The following is a 27368-nucleotide window of genomic DNA, read 5'->3' as shown; positions in this document are numbered from 1 at the left end:
ATGGAGTCACCGTCTGTGCTTCTTCGCGCCAATGCCGAGAGTCCAGAAGGCCTCTCTGTGCAGAGACAGCGCGAGACGGAGGAAGACGAGCAAGGCGGACGAGTGGAGGAAGAGGCAAAGACTGCCTCGGCCGTGAGGGGACACGAAGAGCCCTCGACGGACGAAGGCGCGAACGACGCGCTTTTGTCGCAGATCCTCTCCAATTTCCACATCTCCGAGAACTTCTTCCTCTTTGGCGGCGGCCCGTTCGGGAGCGCCGCGTCCAGTCTTCAGGTTCTCGCTGCGCCGGCCGAGGACGAAGAGCGAGAAGAACAGAGGGAGAGAGAAGATCAAAGAGAAGACGAACTGACAGAGTGTTTGCCGGGAGACGACCGCTGGTCTGGAGCCCCATGTTTCCCTGCAAGACCAGGCCGTTGTACCAGCCTGGCTTCTCGCCTTCCGACCAAAGTACGACTCGTGATGCCTTTCCACGAATCTGTTCAGGGGATCCTAGGGAGGCGATCCGCCGCTTCTCTCCTTTCTGTGGGTCTCCGCTCCAGAGCGACGGAACACAATCGCCTTGGCGTGGATGGAGGCGCGGAAACTGCCGCCAGCTCGCGTTTCGGCATCTCTACCGTGTTCTCCGCTTCCTCTCTCTCGTCCTCTCGTCTCTCCTTGCCTCTGCGGAGTCCTCGGCCACACGCTGTGCCTTGTGTCTCGGCGCTTGTTGTTTCCAGAGGACCTGCTTCCGCCTCGGCGTCCAGCTGGACCAGACGTTCCCCTGGCTAGCAGATCTGCCTGACGTCGCCGTGCGCAGCCTCTCGTGCGCGGCCAACCACATTGCTCTTTTGACGGAAGAAGGCCAAATCTTCATCTACAAGATCCGGTGCGACTCCACCCATTTCGCCACTCTTCGCGTTTCTTCATTCCCCTGTGCACAGCAATGCCAGTCGATGCCTTGAGGCTGCACACCCATCCGGATGCGCAATGTACATGAATGCATCTTAGCTGCTTAGACGGACTGAACTGGTTGTGTATCTCATTTTCTTCCAGTTAAGCGAGGAACTCATGGGGGTCTGTCCGTGGAGGATTTTCATTTATGCGCCTCTATACGTGCGTGCATATGTAGACAGATATGGAGGTGGAGAGCGTTACCGGGTTGGTGTGGTAGGTAGGAGCCGTGTCTCGTGAGGGAGTTCTGCCTGAGCAGTGTTCGTTCTGTGTTTGCTTGTTTTGTCGTTTGGAGCTTGTGGCGTCACGTGTGCTTGCGTGCCGCAGGCAGTATTCTTGGCAAGGCGAAGGTTTCGACACGTGGTTGCCTCTTGCCTCGGTTGACTGCCATTTCGTGCATGTGGATATCAAGTCTCTCGACTTCGGAGACGCTCCCCTCGACGTTCTCTGCGACCCCGCGTTCGAGCCGCGGCCTTTTGTCTCCACCCCCGCGTCTTCCTGCGGTGCCTCCGGAGGGCCTTCGCCGTCTCCGGCCAGGGAGGCTGTGGCCCAAGGCAGCGAACCCAGCGCGCCGAGCTGCGGGCGAGGAGACGCAACTGTCCAGTCCGAAGGCGTTGCCGAGAACGGACAGACAGAGAATACAGAGGCGCCGCCTCGAGACACCGGCGGAAGCGAAGCCAAACACCGTTCAGCGTGGCAGGGCGTCACAGTGTGTCGATGCGTATCCAGGGAAGAAGACCCCACCAGCCTTTTCGCCCTAGCTGCTCTAGATCGGGAGGGAAACCTCTGGCTGGGCAGCAATGCACATTGCTGCTGTGCAGAAAGAAAAACCTTTTCCGTCTCGTCTTCTCTCTCTTGTTCTCTTTCTTCGCTTGCCTCCGTCTCGGGTTCGGCTTCTGACGGGGCTGATCCGCATGCGCGGTCGGCGAGAGCAGAGAACGGCTCGGTGGAGGCGGATGCGTGCGGGAGTGCGCCTTCTTGCTCAGAGGATAGCAAAGTGGTGGAGGGGAGACTTGCAGACGAATCGAACAGAGCCGAGTTGTCTGATGGAGAAGTCCGCCGCAGGTTCGACTGCGCGGGGCACTTGACGTGCACGTGTGGAGGACCGCGACGCGGCAAAGCGCAGAGCGAGGCTGGCGAGAGCGGAGACTCCTGCGGGAAAAACCAAGACGGCGACGACGAGGGCCCACCGGGGAAAGAGCGAGTCGCGAAGCTAGCGGATTTCCGCTTCCAACACTGTCCCATGCGGATGGAATCTCTGCGCCTTCCGGTTTCCCAGGGTGTCCATGGAGGTACGTGCCGGGGTCGCCTCTTTTTCCCCTGAAGACCGACTGGTTTCGCGGTACCTCTGTGTCTCCTTTGGACTTTGCCGTCATCTCTTGGGCATCATTCCGTTCTCTCCTCCTCTTCATCGGCCTGCCATAGTCTTGCGCTTCGCCTCATGCTGCTCTCCCGGCCTCTTTTCGCTTGCCGTTTTTTCCCTTGTTTCGAACGTGTTGTCGGTCCTCGCCTTGCGTGTCTCGCGCGGGTTTTCCTCGGTTCGAGTGCCCGGTCTTTTCGCCTTTCTTCCATCGAACGGCCTTCGGGCTTTCCTGTTGCACACTCCCCTTGTCAACGACTTCCTCTCCCGTTTCTCGACTTTGCCGTTCTGCGCGCAGGCATGGAGGAACGTGGGGCATGTCTCTTTTTTTCTCTCGCTGAGCTGGCTCCAGTCCCGCCCTCGCCGGGTCCCGACCCTTCTTTTCGGCCCGCGTCTCAAGGCGGCGGCTCCAGCGTGGCCGCAAATCGCGACAAGGCTCTTAACGGCGCCTCGAAGCGCGACGCCTCGGAGAGAAGAGAAGGCTCCGCCATGCCAGCTTCCTCTTCCTCGCCCCCGTTCTCGTGCTTCGCCTTCTTCCCGCCTCTCCGATACGCCGTCCTGTGTCAATCGCGACTCTACCACAAGCGCTACGGCCTCATCATCCGCGGAAAGACCTTGAGTTGTCGGGCGTCTCCCCTTCCTCATGTCCCCGCCAAGGTGAGAGCAGCCGAGGGGAGAAGAGGCGCGCGCAAAGAGGCGAGATCCGCGGCAGCGAGGCAGGGAAGAGAACAGCCCCACATCCTAGGTCGAAAGCGCACGCAGCGGCAGGCGAGAAGAAAACGCGACACGGCAGAGGTTTCCACCTTCTCGAGAGTATCTCTGGGACGGCTTCCACTGAGAAAACAGCGTGCGGCGTGTGGTGTCGTAGGTCGTCTGTGGGAGCGAGGCAGACTGCGGGCTGATGCTCTTCACCAACGGCGTCGCGTACCAGTGGCAAGCGACTGTCTCCGACACCGGAAAGGTGGTTCCCGGACTGCGAAAGGTACAGTGCACCTTTCTCGGAAAGGTTTTCCCTTCCACGACTCTGTCGGTTTTCAAGGTCACCCTACACAGGGTCTGCGACAAAGGCGGGCTTCCCGGCTGCCGATTCGCAGACGCCCATCTCAGTGTCTCCATACGCACAGCATGCAGATCCACCGGTAGCCCTAGAGAGAGGGAGATAGGTATCGAGATACACAGACATATATACATAAACATAGCTCTCTATATATGTATATATGTAGACCCAAATCAATGTGGACATGTGTAACTAAACGTATACATGTAAGGAGATGTATGTGGCGATAGATACAGGTACAAAGGTTTTGCCTGTTCCTGTTCGTTTCATCATTTTATCTCACGGGTTGGGATCCTGAGCGGATCGGGATGAGTCCGTCTTTTTTCTCTTCATGCATGCGTTGGCGTGTCTCTGGCGAGGGCCCTGTTTGTGTGGCTTCGTTGTCTCGAGCTCTGCGTTCGCTGTGTCTGCGTGGGCGTTTTGCACGCCCGGTAGCGGTCGCATCGCCACTCTGGCCTTGTCTGTTGCCTTTCCAGGTTGAAGGTTCCCTCAAAGACAAACGCGTCGTGGACATTTTCGGCGGGCAACATGGCCCCTCGGAGCACCTCTCGAGCTCACTGTCTTCTTCCACTGCGGGCGGAGGGCGCGTCGCTGGAAGTTTCGACTTCTTTCTCTTGGACGCCTCGTCCGTTCTCCATGAGTACAATTTCAGTCTCGGACAAACACCAGCAAACGCGGGAACTTCGGCAGGAACTCCCTCCTCACCTTCTTCTGGCGGGGTTGGCGCGGCGGCGTCGCCTCCGCCCTCGTCGGCCGCTGCAGGGTTGTCGAGTTTCCGCAGGCCGCGCATCCCGCAGCCCATCGAATGTACGCCTTTCTGCTTCGACCTGGTGAGTGAAGAAGTTGACCTGAAACCAGAAAAAGCAAGGCGGGAAGAAGAGATGAGCACGGGGCGCGTGACCGGCAGATGCAAGGAAAACCGCAGCCCCAGAGATGAACACGAGCAGCCGAAGATCAGTGAGACCAGAAGCCATTCACCACGGGCCAGGGTCGCGGGTCTGAGTGGAGGAAGCTTGAGTCTGTCTCTTCGAAGCGGCTTCGCATCTGGAACCGCGTTCGCTTCTTTTCTGCAGACAGACGGAGAAACTGTTTCCTTTCTGGTCTGCTGAAAGTCCCCTTTCGCCGCGGTCCGGCCGTCTCTCCCACGATGCCTGCGTGCCTTCCGTCTGCGTTTCCGTTTTCTGGTCTCCCGTGTTTCTCTCCGTGCATGGACTGCTTTCTCGGTCCCACGTCTGTCGTTCAGCTGTACAGCCACCCCGCGAGCGACCGGCGAGTCCCTTACCGCGTTGAGAATTTCCCGCGGCTGCTCTCGGCGCTTCCCAAGTCGTATTTACTCTTCATTTTGAGTCTTCCCTCGGTCCCCCATGAACTCGCCAGAGACAAATACAGCTTCGTGTCTCCTTGCCACACGATCGCGCCCCTTCCCTCGCCACCGTCTTCGTCTCCCCAGCCTGCGTCCTCTTCTTCCTCCGCTGCATCTGTGGGCTCCTCTAGCGCTCCTAGCCAGCCCGCGACCTCCACATCCAACACTTCCTCTAATGCACCTAGAGCGCTCAAACCACACAGACTTCTCCCGCCTTCTTCCTCTTCTTCTTCCTCTTCTTCTTCCTCTTCTTCCTCTTCTTCTTCCTCTTCTTCTTCCTCTTCTTCCTCTTCTTCTTCCTCTTCTTCTTCCTCTTCTTCCTCCTCTTCTTGTGCCTTTCTGGCAAGATGTGTGGAGCACTTTCTCCGCCTGAGGGAGTCTGAGATCTCCCTGCTTTATCGCTCTCCGCGAGTCTCTGTGGCTTCGCTCCAAACTGCACGGCGAAAGCGAGACGCGAAACACATCGGAACCGCTTCGCCTTTTGCTGCTGACCCCCTCGTCCCCCGCTCCGCTGCGTGTCCCACTTCCGCTGGTTCGTCTGGCGTTTCGTCTCGCGGCTCTGCGCTGTCTCCTGGCGGCTCGCCTGTCTCTCCGTCTCCGTCGTCCCCGCTGTCTCCTTCCGCGCCTCTGAGAGAGGATCGCGCGACCTCGGTGCAGGCCGTGGGAGATTTCCTTCTGCTGCTCCGCGAGAGCGGCCACGTGGAGGCGATTCAGAAGTCGCTTTTCGGCTTGAAAGTGTGGCGGCGAGGCGCCGGCGGACAACCGCTCGAACTTGGCGGACGACGCAGAGAGTCTCTCCACTCGGTCTCCAAGTGGCACATCCAAGAGGTGCGTCTCCACAAACCAAATGGTGTGTGCAGGTGCGAGGCACAGCGGCCTCTCAAAACACCGAAGAAATTCACGTGCATCTCTACACAGAGATATGCACAACACGTGGAGCCATGCACATATATATATATGTATATATATATATATATATATATATATATATATGTAATGGTGGGGCTGGTGGTTTGACGCAAGAGGAGAAACAAAACTCAACTTGTCTCAAGGTGTCTTTTTGAGGGAGGGAATGTCACCACAGAAGCCGGAGGGCGTCTCAGGACACTGTGCTTTTTCGCGGCCTGCGTTTGTGATTGTGGAGTAGTTTTCAGACAAGGAAACGGATGTCTGCGTTCTCGTGTGTTTTGCGTTTGTTGTCTCTGTCCTTTTCAGCTGCTTCGCCTCCACGGGAAGCTCCGCTTGGGCGTGTACGTCCCGTCGTCTCTCTTGGCCGTCGCTGTGCAGTTGTCTTCTCTCCCTTCTGGTCTTTCTCGCCAAGCTTCCTTTTCCCCGGATTCCCTGGACTTTTCGGCCACGGACTGTTCGGCCCTGGCTAGGGAAATCGAAACAGCGATGAGCGGGGAGGTTCCGGCGTCCTCTCTGTCTCGCGATCCTTCCTCGCTCGCGGTGTATCTTCACATGTTGCGCCTGGCGTCGTCTTCGCCTTTCCGTCTCTTTTCTGGCGGGAACTACGTGATTTTGTCGCGTTATCGCGTGCAAAGAAGCGGTGCCCTGACAGCCTTTCTCGGGGACGGAGAAACGGAGAGTTTGATCTCGTCCTCGTTTGCCCAAAGGCTCGCGAAGGCCCGACACGCACGAGAGGCACGTAGGGAGAGAGAGCCCCGCCTCTCGCCTCCAATGAAGCTCGATCCTTCGCCTTCTGGTCTTGCAGGAGATTCTGTTTCCGAGGCTGTGAACACCGAAGAAAAGCGAACTGGACCGACGTCCGATGCGTCCCGTTGCCTTTCTTTTTCCTCTCCATCTTCGTTGGATGTGGCTCTTTTGCGGGGAGCAAAGACGCCCCGGTACGACTGTTTCTCATGGCTTTCCTCGGCGCTCGGTGCGTCGCTCTGCTTCAGTAGCACGGCAGGAAAAAAACGTGGGGCAGAGGGAGGCCCTCACCAGGACGGAGATGCGCTGCCGGAACCCCTCCGGCTTCTCGCTAGAGACCTTTGGAGACATGCATGCGCGGCCGCGGAAGAGAATCCTCGTCTGTTTCTGCGTCTGGCGGATCTCCAGCACGTCCTTCTTTCCCGCGGTCACGCTTTGCTGCTTCGGCTCCTCAAACAGAGTCACGCAAGACAAGAGACGGGCACGCCCGCGCCGGCAGGGAGCAGCCGCGACGAGAACGCCCACGGAGACAGGGCAGAAGGGTGGCAAGACGAGCCGGCGAAAGAGGCAGAAGGGGAGGTCGTGCGCGCGTTTGTTTCGAATCTCATGGCCCACTTTTCCCTCGTCTACTCAACGCTCGGCCAGAAAGAAGAGTCTTCGCCCCGGGCTGCGGTCGAGCGCAGCAACGGAGGTCGTGCAGAGTGGACGAAGCGGCGAGGCGCGTGCAGATCGCTTGGCAGGAAGGAGCGACGGCGAGGAAGCAGCGGAGATGGAGACGGGGAACGAGAAGAGAAGAAACGGCGCGTCGCTGTGGGGTGTGCATCTCTCGCTCGCGGCAGACCTGGGTGGCGGAGACAGCTGACAGACAGGCGAGAGAGCGAAGACGCGGAGCCGCGTTTTTCCGGGCGCAGAAGAGGCAACGCGGCCGAAACCAGCAGGCAGAGAACGGCTGGGCGGCGAGGCGCAGAGAGAGAAGAACGGATCAGAGCGCGGGAGAGAGAACGAGGAAGAAACACCCTCCTCGAACAGGCTCGAAGAAGGCGACTTCTCCGCCTGAAGCTCGAGCAGCGTCGGCAAAAGCGAACCGAGCCCGCGAAGGCGGAGCACGAAGATCACGAGCAACGCGGACTCGACGGCGAGGCGAAAGCTGGTCGGGAGGAAAAGGCAGCGAAGGTGACGCCAACGGAAGGGAGGGACAAAGAGGTGGAGCGTTCTTTCGATAGTGCCTCGCACGCAAATCACCGAAATGGAAAGGCAGAAGGAGGGAGACAAGAGGAAGATGAGAAAGGAAAGGGTGAAAAGAAAGGGACGGAAGCAGAGAGAGGAGTGGACGGCGCCTCGCAGGCGGAAAGGACCGGGGTGTTGTCCGCGGTCCTTGGTAGTCGCGTGACGCCAGAAGAGGAAAATGAACAGGAACAGCCAAGGCTTCCGACACCCGCGAGTTCAGGCTGAGAAGCAAAGCGAGGGATTTTTATTGTGGCGCACCAGGACCGTCCGTTGTCGGAGCGCAGCCGCGTACTTGAAACGCGAGCAAAACGAGTGCCGGGGAGATGTGAGAGGAAACGTGAGAAGCGCCTGATTTAATCGAGACGACCCACAGCCGAAGCATAAGCACGGGAATCAGAAGGGGGATCAGGCTCCCCGGATCCCGCCAGAGGTATCAGAGCCAAAACTCAAAACAGGCGTGGGGACTCCGCCCGGCAACGGCCAGAGTGCGCTCGCGGCGCGAGCGAGGGGCGAAAAGCGTGGCCTTGGACGGCCGAGGCGGCGAAGAAAGAGGAACCCAAGGGGTAGAAATAGGTCCAGCGCTCGAAAAACGAAGACGGAAGGGACAGGGCGCGAAGGTCAGAGAGGAGACCGAGAGCCGGAAAGTGTCGCCGGCCCAGGCTGCGTGGAAACGGAAAGGGAACAGCTCTCAGAGGGCCCGTTTTGAATCGATTTTGTCTTTGTCTCTCTTCTTGCGCAGTCGTTTTCGCTGTCTCTGTGGGGATTTGCAAAAGGGGTTCTCTTGGCAGTGACACGAATTGTATTTGCGAGCGTGAGCCTGCCTTCGTCGCTGCTACAAAGCAGGGGAAAAACCAGAGCGGAACCCATTTGGGGATATTTGCATGTGCCAGGTGTCTTGACTTACCGCCTCGTCTTTTCGGGCGGCGCCCTCGAATCGCCGCTCTCTTGTCTCCCTCGCCTTTTCCCTTTTCCCCGCCTCTACGCTGGCTCCTCTGGCCTTGGCGCCTGGCGTCTTCTCTCTTGTCTGGCAGCAGCTTCGGCCCCTCTTACCTCCTGCCTGCTGGGCCTCTTTCGTTTCCTCTTTTGTTCTGCCTCATGTACCTCTTTCCGCTTTGATTCTTTCTTGCTTCTACCTTGTGTTCGCCTCCTCTCCCGACTCTACCTCTCCTCTTCTCAGTCTCTTGCTACGGCACGGCTGCCAAAAAACTGCCATCGAAAAGAGCCTTGTCAATCGGCAGGCGGGAGGCCAAGAACAGAAACCTCTCCTCGGAATGTATATCGAATACACAGATACTTATAGATTTGTGCACAGATATTCGATGATGCAGGCAGGAGTAAAGGCTTACAGTCTTGAAGCTTCGAGAGACATACGTCCCATACTATTGTACACAGAGATATTTGAAGATGTAGATAGATAGATACGCATATATATATATATATATATATATATAGGAAAGGCAAGCGTGCCGGTGAATATTAGTAGAGAGAGGACAGATCTTGATTTCGGCGCGTGAGCGCCTGCATAGGCAGGCCTAGAGGGGTAGGGGGTGACTCGGCTATTTCTCAGGAGTCTTCCATCGCGAGGGAAAACGAGTTTTTTCAGATGCTACGCTGTTCAGTACCGTCGACCTGACAGTGATCGTCTCCGAGTGTTTACCAGCTTTTTGGAGACAGCGCGACTTCCACTCCTGGTTCTCCAGAAGACCAGACCGGGAGTGGTAAGAGGCAGGCGCGAGCGAAATGGGAGACAGACGAGCAGAACGCAAAAGAAAGACGGAGATAGGACAGAGAAGACGAAGATGCCGTGGAGGGACTTGAGAAAAAAGTGACGAGGGCAAAGAGGAGACAAACAGGCGAAAGATTGAGGGAACATATATCGAGGGAACACGGCAGGAGACAAACCAGCCCGGAGGAACAACAGTATCTCGCCATGCTCCAGTTGTTTCTCTTCCAAGCAGAGACAAAGCGGGCGTTTCCTTCGCAGGCCGACTGAGAGAAGTGTCTGGTTCTCGTGCCGCGCGCACCAGCAGAAAAGGCTACAGCTAAAAAAAAAGCTTGCCGACTAAAGGACTGTCCCTTTTTGTTCATGTTTGGTTAGATCTCTGCGTCTGCCAGTCTCTGACCGGCTCTCTCTGTGACGTGTCTCTCTGTCTCGGCTTCGCTTCACGCTGATGAGCCGTTTCGGCCTTGAGAGATCGCCTCTAGACCAAATCAACTTCGGGCAAAATGCGACAGATTTCCAGGGCGCGCGGGCGCACCAAAACACAGAGGACATTTATTTAAGCACGTCCACGGGATTAGAGGCAGAGGAAAACCGACACGTGCCCGGGAGCGCATGCGAAAGAAAAAAGACCTGCCCGGGAGCGCATGCGAAAGAAAAAAGACCTGCCCGTGACGCAGCTCTTTGGGGACCACACAGCGATTTCGAGTATCGGCAAAAAGCAAAAAGAATGGTTTTCCAAAAAGAAAAGGAAACTGCACAGACCCAAAGACAGAGAGGTTGTACCGAATCACCAGACACAGAAGGAACTAGTGCATGACCAGAGACGAACAGCTGGGTTGATACTGAAGCAGACGCGCGGGAGTGAAACTCGGAAGACTTTCTTCCGCGCTGCCTTCTCCGTTTCTTTCCGGGTGTCTCCTCGTTTTCCAGAGTTGGAGAGCCTCTCAGCTTCTTGTCTCCTTTCTTTTTCCGCGCAAGAAATGTGCCTTCTGTCTCCCTCTTCTCCCGCCTCCCTTTCTCAACATCCTCTCCTTTTTTCTCCACCTTTCTGGCAGGCTCGGGTGCGTCGCGCCTCGTCCTCCCCAAGCCTGACTCCTTCGAAAGGTTTCCCTTCTGACTGGCATCGCCTCTCTCCTGCCGTCTGACCTTCCGCGGATTTGTCGGTACACACACGCGACGGAAAAAAAGAACGTTTGTTCTCTTTTCCAAGTGCCGAAACAAAACAGATGCTAACAGATGCCCCTCCTTGGAAGAGCAGCCACAAAAAGACCGGCAGTTCTCCCTCTTCTGCCTCTCTTCTCTTTTTCCCGAGCTCACAGCGACGCGCGGTTCGCTCAGGCAAAGAGATCTTCTCGATCTGCTCCGGCGGTCTCTGTTGTCGTCTCCATCTGAGTGAACTGGAGATAGTGCGAAGGCCTGAAAACGCACCCGCGCGCCCCAAAAGTCCGAAAACACAAATGTATTTCTCAAACAATCGAAGAGAAGAGACGACGCCGCACAAACAGCAGGAGATCCACACCAAACGCTGCGCCACGGATGTTATTTTCTCTCTCATCGACTCTCTGAGAGCGTTGTTGACGCGACTTATCCGCGTGTGCGTTGAAAAACGCGAGAACGACCCTTGCGAAATCACGTGGGAAAACTCTAGCTTTCTGGAAAATCCAGAATCTACCGGTTCTCCACCCTGTGTGTACAGCTTTCTTCCCATAGCTTCGGCTCCGAGGGCCTCGTTCTCCGGAGATCGGCAACGCCCCCCGACACGGCTGGCGAGGACTCGACGGTTTTTTCTCACCGGTGTTGCTCGTGGTAGAATTCCTTCGGCATGTCGAGGACGAGGTTGTACCGCATCGACGGCGAGTGCTTGACGCCCATGAAGTTGTAGTTCCAGAGTCCGCCTTCCGGCACCATGAAGAACCCGACAAAGACGTCGCTCAGCAGCATCTGAACCTTCTCGTAGTGCGTGGGCAAGTACCCTTGAGGATTCGGACCCGTGTCCTGCCGTGCACACAGAAAGGAGAAACCACAAAGATGAGATCGCGGCGCCGTGGTGAGCGGGAAGTCCCCGACGCGACGCGGGGGCGGACGACAGTCCATCAACACTAGATACGGCTGATACCCCTGTAGCGCTCCCCCCTTCCGGGCTCTTCTCCTGAGCGGCTGTCCTGGTTCTGCGCGTCTCCTAAACTCCCCCCCCGCCCGCCCCTCGCGTACCTTGTTGGATTTCCCCCACTGGTACCCCTGCGGGGTGAGTTTGTAGGCGGTGAGTGAGCAGCTGCCTGGGGTGAAGGAGCACGTGATGATGACGGTGGATGCGGCATCCCAGGTTTTGTTTTCGTTCAGAATCCTCGCGTGGGCCGTGACGTCTTGCGGCGAGAGTTGCGGGTTCTCGTTCGGCTGCGTGTGGATCCACCCGACCGGCTCGAGGTCCGCCAAGTACGCGTGCTCCGGCAGGGTCTGCGGCAGCGACACCGTCTGGTGACTCCCGACCTGAGGGACGAAGACCATGGCGCGCACCTCCTTCACTTGCTCGTTGTCCGGCGGCGAGACGCCGTACAAGTACGCGGCGATTTGCGTGCGCAAGTCCGACACGCAGATGAACTTCTTCAGCAGATTCTTCGGCAACACGTACGTGTACCCCGACTCCTTGATGTCGTCCGAGTTCACGTAGATGTGGTGCGTGCGCAGGTGGAGCGACGCCGCGGAGATCGCCCGGATCCGCCAGTCTGTCTTGGAGCTGAAAACCTGCTGCTCGTGCGGGCTCTGCGTCGAGACGATGATCTCGTCGCCGTGCGCATTCACCGTGCGCGTCGTCGTCGCCGTCACCTGGCTGACGTCTTTGGTCTGCGCCTCGATCTCCGCGATTTGCTGTCGCTGGAGCGACGGCGGCGAGATCTCCATACCGAGAATGATGTCGCGGATTTCGGACTGCGTCAGCGACGCGACGTTCACGTTGTTTTTCTTCCCGTAGTCCGCGAGGATCAAGTCCTTGAGCGCAACTTCCACGTGAATCCACTCCTCGTCCGTCAAACTCGGCCAGATGTGGTGACTCTGCGTCACCGTCGTCTTGTTCGGCCGCAAGATGATCTTGGTCCGCTCCGTGTTCACGTGCATGGCACGCAGGAGCAACAGGAGACGCGAGAAGGCCGTGTACGACGAAATCGACTTGAGCCAGTCGTCGTACATGTTGAAGAGCACCATCTCGGGCTGCGTGGCCTTCAAAATCATGTCCCCGAACTTCTCCACCTTCATGATCGCCTGGAACGGCAGATTCAACTCGCTGCCTTTGATCACAATGTTCGGGAAATCCAGCAAGTGCACCTCGAGAGGATCGAGCATCCCCTTGCGCGTCGCAATCAGCTGCTTCGGCTGCTCCTCAACCGGCAAGGAACGAATCAACGCGGCAACTTCCTCCGCCGTCTTCCACTTGGCCAACTGCGTCAGACGCTTCTGACCCGCCCACACGGACGTGTGAATAATCTTCAAAAACAACTGCCCTACACACAACCCAAAACACAAAAGCGAGCGGGAACACAGAGACCGCTGATACCTTTGCGATAGAACGGAAGAGGGATCGACAAAAAATACAGAGACGGAGAGCGCACAAGATATACACAGATATCTCTGCAACACACGCAGAGACAAAAATCTCGACCCCCTCGGGTGGGGGGGGAAGGCGGGCGGCGCGGAGACACTTTTGCAATGCAGAGAGCTGCGTCGTCCTGCCGGACAGATGCACGGAAAAAGCCTCCCCAGCTTCGCGTCGTGACACGGTTCGCTCCGCTAGCGGGTTCGAATCCCCTCTCTCTCCTACGCACCCACTGCTACGCGTTCCCGCATGAGAATGGAGACTCACACCGGAACCAGAAAAACATACTGATGGACGAAGATACAGAGACATACAGATAGACGGACATACATGCATGTAGAAACGCGAGATATGTATACGTATAGAAAGATATACATGTATATTTATGTATATTTATGTATATATATAGGAAGAGGTGGTACGCTGAAAGGTATTTTCCTCGCGTGTGTCTTGTTCACGGGCTCGCGTCTTGCCTGTTCTTGGGTTGAAGATGAAGATTGCGCCGTTCACAGGTTTCGTCGTCAAGTTCCCCTCGAACGTCTTGTGGATTGTCACTCTGTACACGTTCGTGTCATCCACGAACCAAATCGTCTGGTTGCTGAACAACTCTCCGTAGTTCTGGGAAGTCAAGTAAGGCTCAGTCGGCTCCGAAGAGTACAGCTGCAAGCCCTTTCGGATGCGTTCGCGCAAAACGTACAACGCCGGGTTCGACTGTCAGAAAAAACACAGCAAAGCAGCGAGACAGTGAAACCAAGCGAGAGAGAGAGAGAGAAAAAAACCGTCCCTCTTTGCCCCACACAAGTTCCCAGTTCCTTGCGAAACCACAAAGCACCGCACGCAAAAAGAGACACCCACACCCATAGAAACATACATAAATATGCATATATATACTGATGCACAGGATTGTATGTATATATATGTATATATATATATATATATATGTATGTGAATAGGTATGTACCCCCACAAAGGCTTTCGTGGCTAAAGCATGAAGAACACAAATTCATCACGTGTGCAAGCGTGCGCGCGCACACCCTGCAGAGAGGCCATAGAATACACATTTTTCTTGGTAAAACAACAAAAAAGGAGCGACGGCATAAGATGTGCAGTCCCCACCGCGAAGGTATCATACCTCATGACATCTGCACACGTATACACAGTTATATATATAAATATATATACATATTAGATGCGTGCAAGAATTTGTGGGTACCTTCATGATTTTGTTCATGGCGCGTTGCATGAGAGGCTTTAATCCAGGGAACCAGTTGCCAAATCCAGAGTGGAGGTTGTACGCCAAGTCGACGCCCAACAGCACTCCCGTGGGAGACGGGTAAATCGACATGTTGTCTGTGGTGTAGTCCAGGAACTTGCTGCGGCAGTAGCGTTCAATGTCGTGGCTGTCAAAGTCGCCCCAACGCAGCTGAATATCCAACCTGAAACACCACATTCCCACAGAAAAGACTCGTGAGCCCAAACATAAATATATGCATATACATAGATACGCAGTGATAGAATCATTTAACTACGCACACGTAAATTCAGACAGCTATCCTTGCATATATACATATATATACATATATATACACACAAATATAATGTTTAAGTGTATGGATATCAGTAAATGGGCGAATACACGAGGGGGGACGCAGGGGAGATCCTTCCAAGCGAGACGAAGGCAAGACGAAACCGGGAAGACACCGCTTGTGTTTTGAATCTTAACTCCGAGTCTCTTCCTACCAGTATTTGGAAGTCGTCGTGCCGTCCATAACGTCCTTGCCGTCAGCAAGCAGCGACGGTTTCGAAACCTGCCATTTGTACGCCGCAAAGAGGAGAATGTCGGCGCAGGACGAGTTCATCTTGTACGACTTGCGAGGGTGAATCGTTTCCTTCTGAACCATTTCGATTTCCAGCGAGTCCAGCTCCAAGTCGAACACCTGAAAACGACAAAATCGACGCATCCCACCATCTCAGATCCAGAGAAAAATCTACAACCTCCAACATCCATTTGTGTGCATCCGTCTCTACAACTCTACCGACGTATCGTAGACACATGGATCAACCTGCATATCCATACAGAAATATAGGTCTATTCACATGTGGATCGTGATAGATTTCTTGTGCCTCGACTCCACTTTCTGTCATGTGTCGCCGGGAAGGCGTGAGTTGTGTCTGGGACAGTCATGCGTGGAGATTTCCGACGCACGAGCACGGCGACAACGCCAGCGTGACCTTCACCACGCGCTCCGTTGCGCGGACCCCGCGGAGGAAATTCCTTTCCTCACCTGACACAGATCCATGACGATCGACTCGTGGACCTTCTGCCACAGATGGGCACGCATAATTTGAATCAGGGAAATCTTCAGAGTGGGGATTTTGCCGTGCATGAAAATACCCGTCAAATCCAATTGCACCTGTTCAAAAGCAAAAAAAAGACAGAGAAAGACGCGCGAAAAGGCTGAAAGCTGTCTTTCACCGACACTCGACAGCCGTATGCACACCAAGCCCGTTCAACGAGAGGAGACCAACCCGTATCCCTTCCCCGCGGGGCCTTTCTTCAGGAAAACTTTCTCAAAAACCGTTCACGGAGAACGGTTGTGAAGTCGCACTGCCCCGAGGACGGGATCCACACGCGGGAAATCACGAGTTCTCGGAGAGCCGAGCACACACAGACGAAATGAAGACGGCGAAGGCCGCAAAGTTTCGAAGCATCCGAAACATCCAGGAGAAACAGAGAAGAGGCCCGCTGCGAGTGGCGTCACGCGCGAAAGCGGCAAAAGAGATACGCCGGCTGCGCGAAGAAAAGCGACTCACCTGGAAACCGACGTAGACGTTCGCTCTGTTGATCGTCGGAGACCACCACAGGGTGAAGCGACGATTCGGAATTTGATTCAGACCAGACCGCTGCGCGTTCGTCAGTTTCTTGTACTTCATGCTCTCTTCGAATCTGCGACAGACAACGCCCCGGAACAAACAAAAAAAGAGCCGTAGAAGTGCGGCAACCACGAGAGAAGGAAGGGCGGGACGCAACGAGAAAGAAGCGCAAAAAGGACGTGTGCCGGAGAGATGCACACAGGCACCCCAACAGGCACCCAAACAGCGCGAGCAACGATGGGTGAGATGGACGACGCAGCGCAGGGTTTCGCGGAGGCGCATGCGGGAGAGAAGGCACGAAAGACGTTTGAATCCCCTCGAAATCCGCCTCCTCTCCATCCGTTCGCTCCAGAAAACGGCCAGCGCCGAATCCCTCGCGCACAGCGCCGCCGCGCACAACGTACCCGGAAGCCTTCTCCCAGAAGAGACCTTCCCAGGTGGGGAAGTAAGTGCCCTTGAAGAGGGTGTGTTCGAGGATGCCTTCGACGCCTCCAAGAGCCTGAATCATATCTGTGCGGTAGTTGTTCAAGTTCCAGAGTTTCCCGTCGTGGCGCTGATGCGTCCACCAGAAGGGGTGCGCCTTCATCTGCTGGTACTGCTTGAAGTCTTGTCGCACTCGCCAGCCTTTGTCGTACGCGAGAGTGTGTCGGTCTTTCTGGAACAGAGTGTTGATGCGCGGAATCCCGCGGTCCCACGAGTCTTCCAAATCCTCCAGAGTCAGCCGCCGATTCTGCGCCGCCGCCTCGCTGCGCTTCAGCGCGTACTCGGCCCACACACGCTGAGACTCGATGAACTCCGACTCCCAGGTCTGAAACGGCGAGAGGAGACAGGAGACACGGAGACAGATCCCGCGCACGGCAAGGCAAAGGAGACAGACCGACGCAGGAGCCGCGCCGAGAAGACGGGAGAACGCAAGACACACACACGGTTACTCGAGTCCTCCACGGCATAACATAAATACATATATATATATATAGAGAGAGAGAGAGAGAGATACACGTGTATTGATATATTCCAGACGTAAATGTGTCCACATCCCTATCTCAAAGCATATGTACCTGCGGTAGTTAAATAACTATAACTCCAGTTATACAGTCCTCGAGTCACGTGAATTAAAATACACAAGAATACGAAAGAGGCTGTATTTGTGTCTTGGTTGCGCGCCGGTCAGCACCGGATTTTTGCATCACATGAATGTGTAAATAGTATGGCTATGTGTACCCGTGCCGGTGCAAGAGTCCTGAAACTGTTTCCGCCCAGTTATCCCTGAACGCCCACACAGGCCGCTTTGGTCGCAGTGTGTACCTGGATGTAGCGGTACAAGTTGGGGATGAGTTGGTCTTCTTCGTGCGTCATGCCGCTGCGGAAGTGCGTGATTCCCGTCTCGGTTTGTTTCGAGTAGCGCAGGTCGCTCTGTGGAATGAGGATGTGTCCCATGGAGAGCATGCCGAGGCCGCCGAGCTCTTTCGGGGTGTAGAAGACGACGGGGGGGAACCTCGAGGGCATTTTCGAGTTCAGCCCGATCTTGATTCGCGTTTGGATTTTGTTCTCGCATTTGACGAGGAGGTCCAGGAGCGCCTCCGTGTGGATGACGGCTTCGCGGAAGTACGTCATGAGGGAGATGAGCGTCGTGTTCCACTTGTTCGCGATCTTGGTAAAGGTCGTTGCACCGCTGGCCATGAGGATTTGCCGCACGCGATTTTCGAAGCGTTTCATGCCTTCGTCGCCGACTTTGAGGAAGGCTTGCGCCGCCATCTCCTTCGTCACTTCGTTCTGGAGCTTCCACACGCCCTCGCGCTGAGAGAACTCCTCGGTGTACGTGCGGATCTTGGGCAGAATGCGCACTTCGAACCCGCACATCTCAAACAGCAGATTCGGGTTGTCTTTCGAGTACACCGACGCGAACGAGTTGCTCCACTCTAGTGTAGAGACACTCCGCGGCAGCCGATTCTCGATCTCCCAAAACACCGCGCGACCCAAATTCACGTCGTGTTTCATTCTGAAAAGGGGAAACGCGGCAACAGCACGGTTCAGGTGAATGTTTATTAAACAGGAGAAAGCACTGCTTTTTAAACAACTCTAAACTCAGGACTAACGAAAAACGCCCGGCTTGCGAACACAGGGGAAGGCGACAGCGGCCACGCAAAAGATACACGAACGGTCCCCCGAAACGCAGTCGTCCAATCCCTGCAGAACACAGGAATGCCTCTCTTCTTATACATATATATTTTATAGATGTATGTAAGAATATATATATATAGTTATATCGGCACTACCTGCAGGATAGGCCACACGACCATATAGCTCTAGTTGAGGACTACGCATGTCCAGCACGTCTGTAGATTGAGCACGGCATGCGTCGATGCAGGAATCACACCACATGCCTAGATCTGTATTTGTGTGTGCATGAGTCTATAGATGTGTAGACCGCCTTGGAGAAATACGTGTGAAGCCGCGCCCGCTGGCACCTTGTCGGTCGCAAAACTCGCGTGTTCGCTGTTTTCCTCGCGCGCTGACACTCGGCGACCCGCGCGAAAAGTTCGGCCCCTCTCCGCTTTGACTGTTTTTTGACTGGCTGTCTGGAAGCGAGGGCGTTTCCTTTCCTACCTTCGCATGCGGCAGTCTCTCGGCCAGCACGTTTTGTTGTTGTAGCCGACGATGTTCTCGTTGTTCGGATCAGGGTTCTCGGTGAGGTATCTCTGGACGAGGTCTCTTGCCTCTTCCTTCTCGAAGCGGAAGACGATCCAGAAGCGATCGATGTATCGACAGAAGAGTCGAATCGGGTGTCGAGTCTCCGTCTCGACGTCCGTGAAGGTCAGGAAGTCGTTCGGCAAGTTTGGTGGCCCGGCCAGCTCCGTGGCGCGAGTCAGCCCGAGGATGAGGAGATCGAGAATCAAGCCGTAGTACTGGAAGACGAAGGACGCGAACTGCAGACCGCGAATGAGGCCGAACGAGTTGATGTGGTTCATGTCTTTGAAGTTGATGTTCACGTTGTTCTTCGCCGTGATGTAATCCGCAATGTTATGGTCAACAATCAACCGAAGCAGACGGTTGAGAAGCGTCAAGTCGATCTTCTCGTACACCTGGAGCACGCCAGAGGAAACGCCGAGAGGAGCAGAGATGAAAATCCGGGAAACCAGTGCACGAAAGGGAGAGAAAAAGACGCGAAGAGGCCGCCGCGAGACTCGGAAGCAACTGGCGGAAAACAAGCACGCGACACTGCAGACTGACGGAACGGAAACGTAGCCCACGGCGATCCGACAGGCTGCAAAGGCTCAGCTGTCTATACACCTGAGACGCGAAAGCACGGACCGAGGCGCACGCCCCCGCGGGGTCGCGAGAACAAACGCTCGACGCGAGGACGGGAAGGGATCCGACACCACCACCCTTGGCAAGTACGGAGACGCACGCGTGCGCCGAAGGTCAAAGAGAAAGCGAGAGGAGGGCGGAAGGCAAGGCACCGCCAGAGATTTTATCCACAGCCACGGACGGAGAGAGTCGGAGCGCGAGGAAGCGCCTGCTGGGCGATCAAAAGAAAACCCACGCGCCATTCGCCACCAGTGCGCACCGACCCTCCCAGAGCTCTCTCGTCCCGCAGATCGCAATCCACCTCAACCAGGCGTCGCGTGTCGCGCGGTCTTTGCTTACCTTTTCATATTTGGTTTCGAGGAGGACGACAGCTTCGCCGTCGCTGGTTTTCCATACGTCTGTCAAGTTGTTGATTCCTTGGCAGAATTTGTAGACGAGGAGAGGCGGCGGCTCCGAGTCGGCGGGCTTCACCCAGTTGGGGAACAGGTGTCGGGCGTCGGCCTCGTACCACAAGTACTGGTCGAGGTACGCGTCAGTGATTTTCTCCAGCGGGTCGACCTCGTAGATCGGGACCAGGTGGCTGTAGAGGTCCATGAACTCGAGAGTCAGTTCCTTGAAAGCGCGCTGCGTCAGGAGATGGCGCTTGATGCGGGACAGCGCTTCGTGCGGGTTGTCGTACGCCTGCTCAATCAGGCCCAGCTCCTCCCTCTGTACCTGGTTCAGCCGCGACTTGACCGAGTACAACTCCTTGAGGCGCTCAAGGGCGAGAATGAGAAGCTTCGTGTCATGCTTGTAGTTCAGCGGCGGGAAGGGAATGTGTGTGAACTTCCTGCTCTCCAGCCAGTGCACCGCCGTCGTGTAGATCGCCACGGCCTCCTCACCCGTGATGTACGGCCCGTCCTTGAGGTACGCGTGCTGGCGCTCTTGCTCGGCCTTCAGCCAGAGACGGGTAAGGCGGCCGAGGTTCTTCTTACACACTGTCTTGTCGACTGTCGCTCCGCGCCGAATGCGCTCGCGGTTGTAGTACGCCGCGTTCGTCCACCAATCCGCCTTCATCTTCACGTACCGCAAAATCATGTTCTCCACAGGCGCCGGCAGCCCCGGGACCTTCCAGGGGATGTTGGCCTTCCAGCAGCGCCAAGCCTCGCTCAAGTGCTGCAGGATCGTGCGCGCCTTGTTCGCCTTCACGCCCTCCGGCATCGTGTCGAGGATGTCGTGCATGACGGCCGCGCGCAACTCCAAGTCGAAGTGACTCTCCACGCGCTGCTTCGTCACAGTCTTCGCGACGCCCTTCGACACGCGCCCCTCAAACTGACGGGCCAGCAGATTCCCCAGCCAGCGCTCCAGGAGCGGCAAGACGCCCCGCAGGAAGAAAAGCCACACGCGCCAAACAGGCGCCCAGAACCCGCAACCCGGGCCTTTCCCCACCGGACCCGTGTTGAAGCGGTAGTAAATCAAGTGCTTCAAATCCTTGCACATGCGCACCTGACGCATCAAACGGTACTTGTAACGGTACATACCCGTCAGCTGACCCACGTGCGCAAAAGTGTACTGCAAACCGTCCGCCAGCTGAAACGCGTCGACGTTCCCCAGGCGGTACTGAACGCAAACACACAAACGGCTCTCCACACGAAACAACCCTCAGAGTCACACACACACACACACACACGAACGGCCTGCCGCACACACACACACATCCACGGACACATTTCTCGCCCACATACCTTTCTATCGACATACATATATATATCTATATCTATATCTATATATATATATACGCTTGATATACAGAGACAGAGTGCTATACATAGCTATAGACATCGATAGATATCGACAGATATAGCGCGTGTGGACGGCAACCGAGGAGGGGGGGTGGAGCGCGGCGAGCTGCGTCGCTGAGTGTCTGTTTGGTGGTTCCGAGGGAACCTGCAGGTTACCTGGACGTGCGAGTCGACGACGAGTTTGGTCAGTCTGAGGATTTCTCTGCACAGGTGGAAGGCGTTTCCGAATCTGCTCTTTTTGCGTTCCTTGGTCGTGAGCGTCTTGACGGGTTTCAGGTTGAAGTTGTAGTCCAAGTGGAGGTAGTTTAGGTTCTTCCGGTGAATCAGCAAGTTGAGCATGTTGTACCCTTGGCGCGCAACCTGCAGGCCGACTTCCACCCAGTCCAACTCGGTGCACTGGAAGAACTTGGTGCTCTTGAAGACACGGAACAAGTACCTCTTCTTCAGAGACTTGGGCGGCCGCTGGTGCAAGTGGTTCAACACCCAGCACTTGAGCAGCTTCTGGTAAGAGACGCGAACCTTCACGGGGTAGTTCGTGGGGACGTGCTCCCGGTACCACGACTGGACCAGCGGGACATCGATGCTCCGGCGCGTCCGCCCCGAGCGAAGGTTGAAGGGCCGGCAGGCCCAGTACAGCATGATGCCGTCCACAGTCGTGTCCGTCGACAGCGGCGCATCCTGCAGCAGCGGCTGGATCTCGCGCGGGAGAACAAAGTTCTCAAACACCGAAAAGTCTGCGCACACAACAGGCAGAGAAAGCACACGGAGAATGGACAAAACCGAGAGCCGGCAAAAAAAGAACCCAACGGACAGCGAGCGAGTCGAGCGGGGGGCCCGGCCAGCGTATAGGGGGACAAAAAACGGGAAAAGAAAAGACGCAAAGAGAAGAGTCGGAAACAAAGAAAAATCGAAGAGACCGCACCTGTAGCTTTCCCCACAGAGACTGTGCACGTGGCCAAAGAACCGCCATCGACAAAGAGACACAAACAGAAAGGAGATCCCTGGGAAACATTTGGCAAACGCGTCTGCATGCCTATATATATATATATGTATATACACAGAAACATATAAATATATACCTATATATATGTGAATACATATCCATTTTGGTTAACACGTGTGGCAAGCGGTGAAGTTCGGCAGAGGCACAGAGTGCACTGAAACTTAAGAGGCAGCAACAGCTTGCGCATGACCAAGCGCGCGTGCGCCGCGACCGCAAAGAACTCCCTACCCACAGGTGAGGCCGCTCCTCCTCTCGTACGTCCACAATACCTCTATCTGTATCCATATATATATATATATATATATATATGTACATGTATATATGTATATACATATATATGTATATGTATATAGAAGTCGGCTTTTCACTGCAGAAGTCGCTTGCCCACTAGAGTAGACGCGCAGATAGGAGCACATGTGAGTCGGAGAGAACGCGGGCGAGTCGAATCTCGAGTTGCATGTGTGTTTCTCATTTGGAATTTCGTCCTGACCTTGGTGAACGGTAGTGGAAGATCCACTTTTGTAGGCGGGCAGCGGATTGACGATTGCGTCGTAGTAGAAGGCGGGGAGGTCCGGGTCTTCCGGTTTGACAAAGGAGCACGTGGGTTCTCGGTACACGGCGATGGCGACTTTCCGCGGGCGGTTGTTGTACAGGTACGGGAAGGCGATTTTGTATTCAGTGCGGATTTGTTGTCGGATGATGATTTTGTTGATGTCGTTGAATTCGTTCCAGTCTTCGTCTTCCTCGTGCAAGTCGCGGAACAAGGGTTCGAACTTGGGCCCGCCGGGAATGGCCATGTTCAGCGCCTTCGCCGTGTAGAAGCTCTCCAAGTTGAAGAGGTAGAAGTAGTTCTTGTCCTGCAGATCCGATACCAGCTGATTGGCGAGGCGATACAGCACACTCAGTTGACGGATCTCGAGGCGCCAGTGCCGATACGACGGCCCGGCCAGATACCGCGGGTCGTGCTGGAGCGGCTTCGAGTCGTACAGCCAGTCGATGACGGGAGCGTCTTCCTCTTCGTCAAGCTGCATTTGAATCGCCTCGAGCGGCTCGACGTCCAGGACGTTGTCGCCGTAGTCGAGAGGCGGCTCCTCGTCGTCAAAGGGCGGAAAGCGCATGCGCTTGAAGTGGCGTCGATCGCGCTTCTCGCGCCGCATCATGATCCACATCGTGCCCCATTGGGCCAGGTATATCGGCTCGACTACCCAGGGGATTTCGTTCACGAACGTGATGGCGCCAGTGATGTGGTACAGGACTGCCACGTTTCGGACCTGCTCCCAGGGCATCGGCATGTTCTCAAGCAACTTGTAGACTGCATGCGGAACGTACTTGAGCGCGCCGAGGTAGACGCGCTTGTCGTGCCGGAACTTTTTGCTCGTCATGTCCCCGTGGTCCTTGATCAGCTTACGCAGATGCTCCGGAGGCATCTCCTCCTTCGTCGTGTCCTGGCCCGCACCCGCCAACTTCGACTTCTCCCCGTAACGCTTCGTGTTCAGTTGTTGCCATTTTCGCGCCTTCTCCGCCAGCAACTCTTCCGCCGACTTGATCTTCGGCCTGACCTCCTTCGGAGGGCCTCCAGCCAGGCCGTGGCCCGGGCCGGGGAGCGGCGGCGGGTAGCGCGCAAAGACAGACGGGTGCGCAGGGCCGTGACCGCTCTCGCCCTTGGTCGGCGCTCCAGTGGGGAACGACGAGGACGGTCCCTCGAGTTTGCGGGTGTCCTTGCCGTAGAACGGAGACTTCCCTGCCCCGCCTGGCGGGCTCGGACTCGCGCCACTCAAGCCGGGCGAGGCAGAAGCGCCAGGGCCGTGCCCCGGAACGCCCTTGTGCCCAGAGGGCCCCGGGCCTCCAGGTCCTCGACCGGCCGGCGTCTGGGCGTGCGGGGACATGTGGAGCGGGCGAGTCGCGCCGGTCTGGGGCTGTTGGAAGCCTGCGAAGCCTGGAGGCGGCATGAACATGCCGCCAGGAGGGAGGCGTTGAGACGGGGCGTTTGGCAGAGACGACGCAGCGGGTGCGGGGGGCACCTGTGGAGGGACAAAGAGACCGCCGGGGTGGGCCGACGAAGACGGCGGGCCAAGTGACCCCGGGAAGCCCAAAGGGAACCCCGGAGGTGGCGGCAGCAACCCGGGAGGAAGATGCCCAGTCGGCGGACACGGGTGGACCTGGGGAGGTCCAGGATGCACTCCAGAACCCCCAGGGGGCGGGGGCCGAAAGCCCCCTGAGCCATTAGGCAGCATGTTTTCGGCTTTTCGGAAAGATTAGGAATGCGGCCAGAACCCGAGACAGAGAGGCCTGCACCTGCGTTTCGCTTACACGGAGAGGCCGGGAACAAACCGAAGGAGAAAGGGGTATACAGAGCTGACACAGACACGAACAGACGACTGGAGAGAACTGGACCACCGAGAAGACGAGCATGCGTTAAGCAAGCCGCTAACGGATCCCGGTTGACGCCCACGAGAGTTGCCTGCAACCAGGAGTGGAGCGAATAAAGGGTTCGTGAGGGGGAAACAGGAAGGAACATCAATCACGGGACTGAAACAACGGGAAAACGCATGCGCAGAGAAGCTGGAGTGTAGCACGACCACATACAATGGAGAGGGATGAAAATGGCTGGTAATTTTGCAAGAAAAGTACGCACGGGAACTATTGGGGCGGGAGAAAGGGGAAACGAAAAACTGGACCGAGACTGGAAGTATGATAGAAAGAGATATCGCTTCGCGTGCATGTATGATGTCCCGGAAGAAAAGGTACGGAGTCGGGACGTCGTGAAAATACAGGAAGACACCGGGTGGACAAAGAATAGTCGAAATTCGTTAGCATACGGTCAAAAGCGGGAAAGACTCGGTCCGAAGGCAATGAACACAGGGACGTCTTCGCTATGGTCCGCCACACAGTCGGGCCAAGCCCAGAGCAATCGCAATAGAGGGAGAAAAAGAACGAAGGTATTGTGAGCGACGAGGAACGCGCTCATCCTGGGAAGAGGTCGAGATTTCAAACCAGAAAACAACCTCCAGCAATCCGCGACTGCCATCCACACTTCACGTCGCCGCGAAAGCGCTACGTTTCCAGGCATCTCCCCATGTAGGCATGTGCCGCGTTCGGTCTTCCCCGACGAAAAAGCCAATGAAAAACACGCTAAACTTTCGCCGCCGTGAACGCGTGTGGCCATCCATGGCACAGAAGAGACAGGAGGGCATTCTCCCATTGTTTATTTTGCGTGCGGTGCCGAATAAAAAATGCTTTCAAGCGGGGGGCGCCCGTCTTATCTGCGGGAAGCAGAGGCTGCATGCGGCAGCATTTGGAAAGAGACTGAAGGGGGGGTTTCGTCGTCCTCATATCTTTTCGGCAGAGAGCAGGGATGTCTCTACCCTTTCTTCATTCTGTCAGTCACTTCTTTTCCGTCTCAGTTATTTGAGGGACGGTCAAGGATAGGGGAAATTGAAAGGGGTATGAAAGAATTTTGTAGATCTATTTCGCGGTAACCCTGATGTGTCTCAGATTGGTACAAACTTCGCCAAGCAGGTGAGGCGGGTCGCTACGCCGCCGCTGTTTCTTCAGAATGCTGCTCGTCGGTTTTGTGCGGGCGATACGTGACACGAGAGCTACAATTCATCCAATCCACGCCACAGACTTTGGAGGCTTCCGGTCAGTTACCAGCGAAGTAGTGGGCTTCTCCAGGTACCTCGCAAACGGCACCATTGAGGGGTCTGGGAGGTATTTCAAGGATGTACAGACGGCAGGAAGGAAAAAGCTGTATATGGTCCCAGTGTTCGAAAGACAAAAGCCACATCCATGTAGTAGCAACGAGGGTTGTTTGTGAAGGTAGGCGTAGACCGCAAGAAACCTGAAGGTGCCGCCTGGCTCGAACCAAAGGCCCCTCTGTGCCAAACAGCGCTCTGTCGCAAGTCTACAGGTAGATTGGAAAAAGGCCTTATGCCCTTTTTTGTTTGCACCATCGCTGTCACTCCAGCCCTCAGCTTGTCGGACTTGGTGATAAATCTGTTCGCGTGCACGGGATCCGTCTAACCGGCCTTCTGCTCGACTGTAGTTTCTGTTTCAGGGGTGCAGGCAGGTGAGGTTTCTTTTCCAAGAAAGGGTGGGCAGTAGTCTGGTTTTCAAATTGGAGACTAGTGATCCAGTCACCTTACGGCAAAGTGGCAAGTCTCTAGAAATGAGTGCGGCAGAGGATGCAGCCCGTGTCGTCGCATCTCACGACGCAGGCCAGAGCCATACGCTCTCCTCAGCAGTAGCACGGGTACAGTTTATGTTCAGTTACACATCTGGGTCAAGTCTCTGTGGCATTTGTTGAGAGTACAATTCTGGAGACAACTCTTCAGAAGAACCGACAGTACGAGAAAAGAGCTGGGGCGGCGGAGTGCATCGCTTTCATGGTTGACAGACATTGCCAACCCACAAGCGGACAGCTAGTAACAAGTGGTCGGACGACGTACTAGAGCTAGAACCGCAACAAAAAAAGTGCCAGCCGCATTGATACGTCGCCTTCGGTAGCGGAATAAGACTAGTGTAGGAGCTCTTTCTGTGGCCCCAAACTGGGGGCGACCAAATGGTGCCGTCGTGGGCGCTCAAGGAACGAAGAAACGCAGGTTCGCAAGAACAAGGACGCACAACACCGTAGTCGCTGCATCAGCTGCAGGGGCCACAACGGGTCCAAATAAACACGGCGCTTCTGTCATCTCTATGAGGGCCGACGGGCACAGCCTCGCAGACATCACGTCAGCGATCTTTCAGCGTAACGCCAACGCGGTACACTAGCCACCACTGTACAGAAACACATCTAAACAAAAATGGCACCAAAAGCCGGTTCCGCAAGGTCGAAGACCGCAAAATGGGATGAGTCCCAACACAAATTGTAGACAGTTTATAGTACTATAGACTTTCTAACGGTGCCGTTTCAAGTTTTTTTCTGCCTCAAAGCTCGTTGAACATGCTTATCCTATGTACTGTCGCACACTGGGAGTACACGCGCTCCGTACTCAATACTAGCTATTACCTTTGGCGGAGCAGGTTGCCACCGTAGTAAATGTGACTTCTTGGTTGCGTTGTCGTTGTAGTTGGGACGAGGGACCGTGAAATTTTCCGTGTGATTGAGGCACGCGATGACGTGGTTTCAGTAGAGTGGTGCGACAGTTGCTGAATATGGCTCACACACCCCTCGTTCCGAGAGGTTTATTCTGGAAAAAGCTGTGTCTGTGACAGTGTGCTTTCTTCCGTTGCACACGCTCATCCAAAAGAGTTTCTGTTACGACCGTCTCTGAAAAAGTACGACGACGGTAGGTGACAAAATTCTCCTAGGACTTCGATTCTGCAGGCACCTCAGGTCGGCTGTTGTTCTCGTCTGCTCAACGACGAGGCCGTCGGTGTCTGTACTTGCTAGATACTACCCATGGATCTATCGGATCAGGGGATCAGTACTTTTTACCCCGTTCGTCGATATGGCCCGACTGCAACAGAAATCACCACCTCGTAGCTCTTGATAGGCAACAC

At 55.7% G+C, this 27368-nt stretch overlaps 2 protein-coding genes across 2 annotated transcripts; one reads left to right on the top strand and one right to left on the bottom strand.

Annotated features, from left to right (window-relative positions):
• Positions 1-7815, top strand: NCLIV_031980 (conserved hypothetical protein; the record flags this gene model as incomplete). Its single annotated transcript, XM_003883394.1, has 8 exons — positions 1-447; positions 717-865; positions 1258-2222; positions 2589-2947; positions 3159-3272; positions 3824-4177; positions 4591-5538; positions 5926-7815. The coding sequence occupies 8 exons, from the start codon at positions 1-3 to the stop codon at positions 7813-7815; spliced, it is 5226 nt and encodes a 1741-aa protein (XP_003883443.1).
• A 2832-nt stretch (positions 7816-10647) lies between these two features.
• NCLIV_031970 (hypothetical protein) lies at positions 10648-24100 on the bottom strand (the record flags this gene model as incomplete). Its single annotated transcript, XM_003883393.1, has 14 exons — positions 10648-10729; positions 11106-11308; positions 11525-12807; positions 13358-13610; positions 14113-14335; positions 14640-14836; positions 15185-15313; positions 15714-15846; positions 16178-16581; positions 17079-17772; positions 18381-18856; positions 19422-20681; positions 21020-21597; positions 22357-24100. 14 exons carry the CDS (start codon positions 24098-24100, stop codon positions 10648-10650), a joined length of 7659 nt encoding a protein of 2552 aa, XP_003883442.1.
• Positions 24101-27368: the final 3268 nt, after the last annotated feature.

Source organism: Neospora caninum, chromosome VIII, assembly GCF_000208865.1.
Source record: "Neospora caninum Liverpool complete genome, chromosome VIII".
Classification (NCBI taxonomy): Eukaryota; Apicomplexa; class Conoidasida; order Eucoccidiorida; family Sarcocystidae; genus Neospora; species Neospora caninum.
Note: the sequence above shows the minus strand (reverse complement) of the source record. Positions and strands in the feature narration are given on the sequence as shown.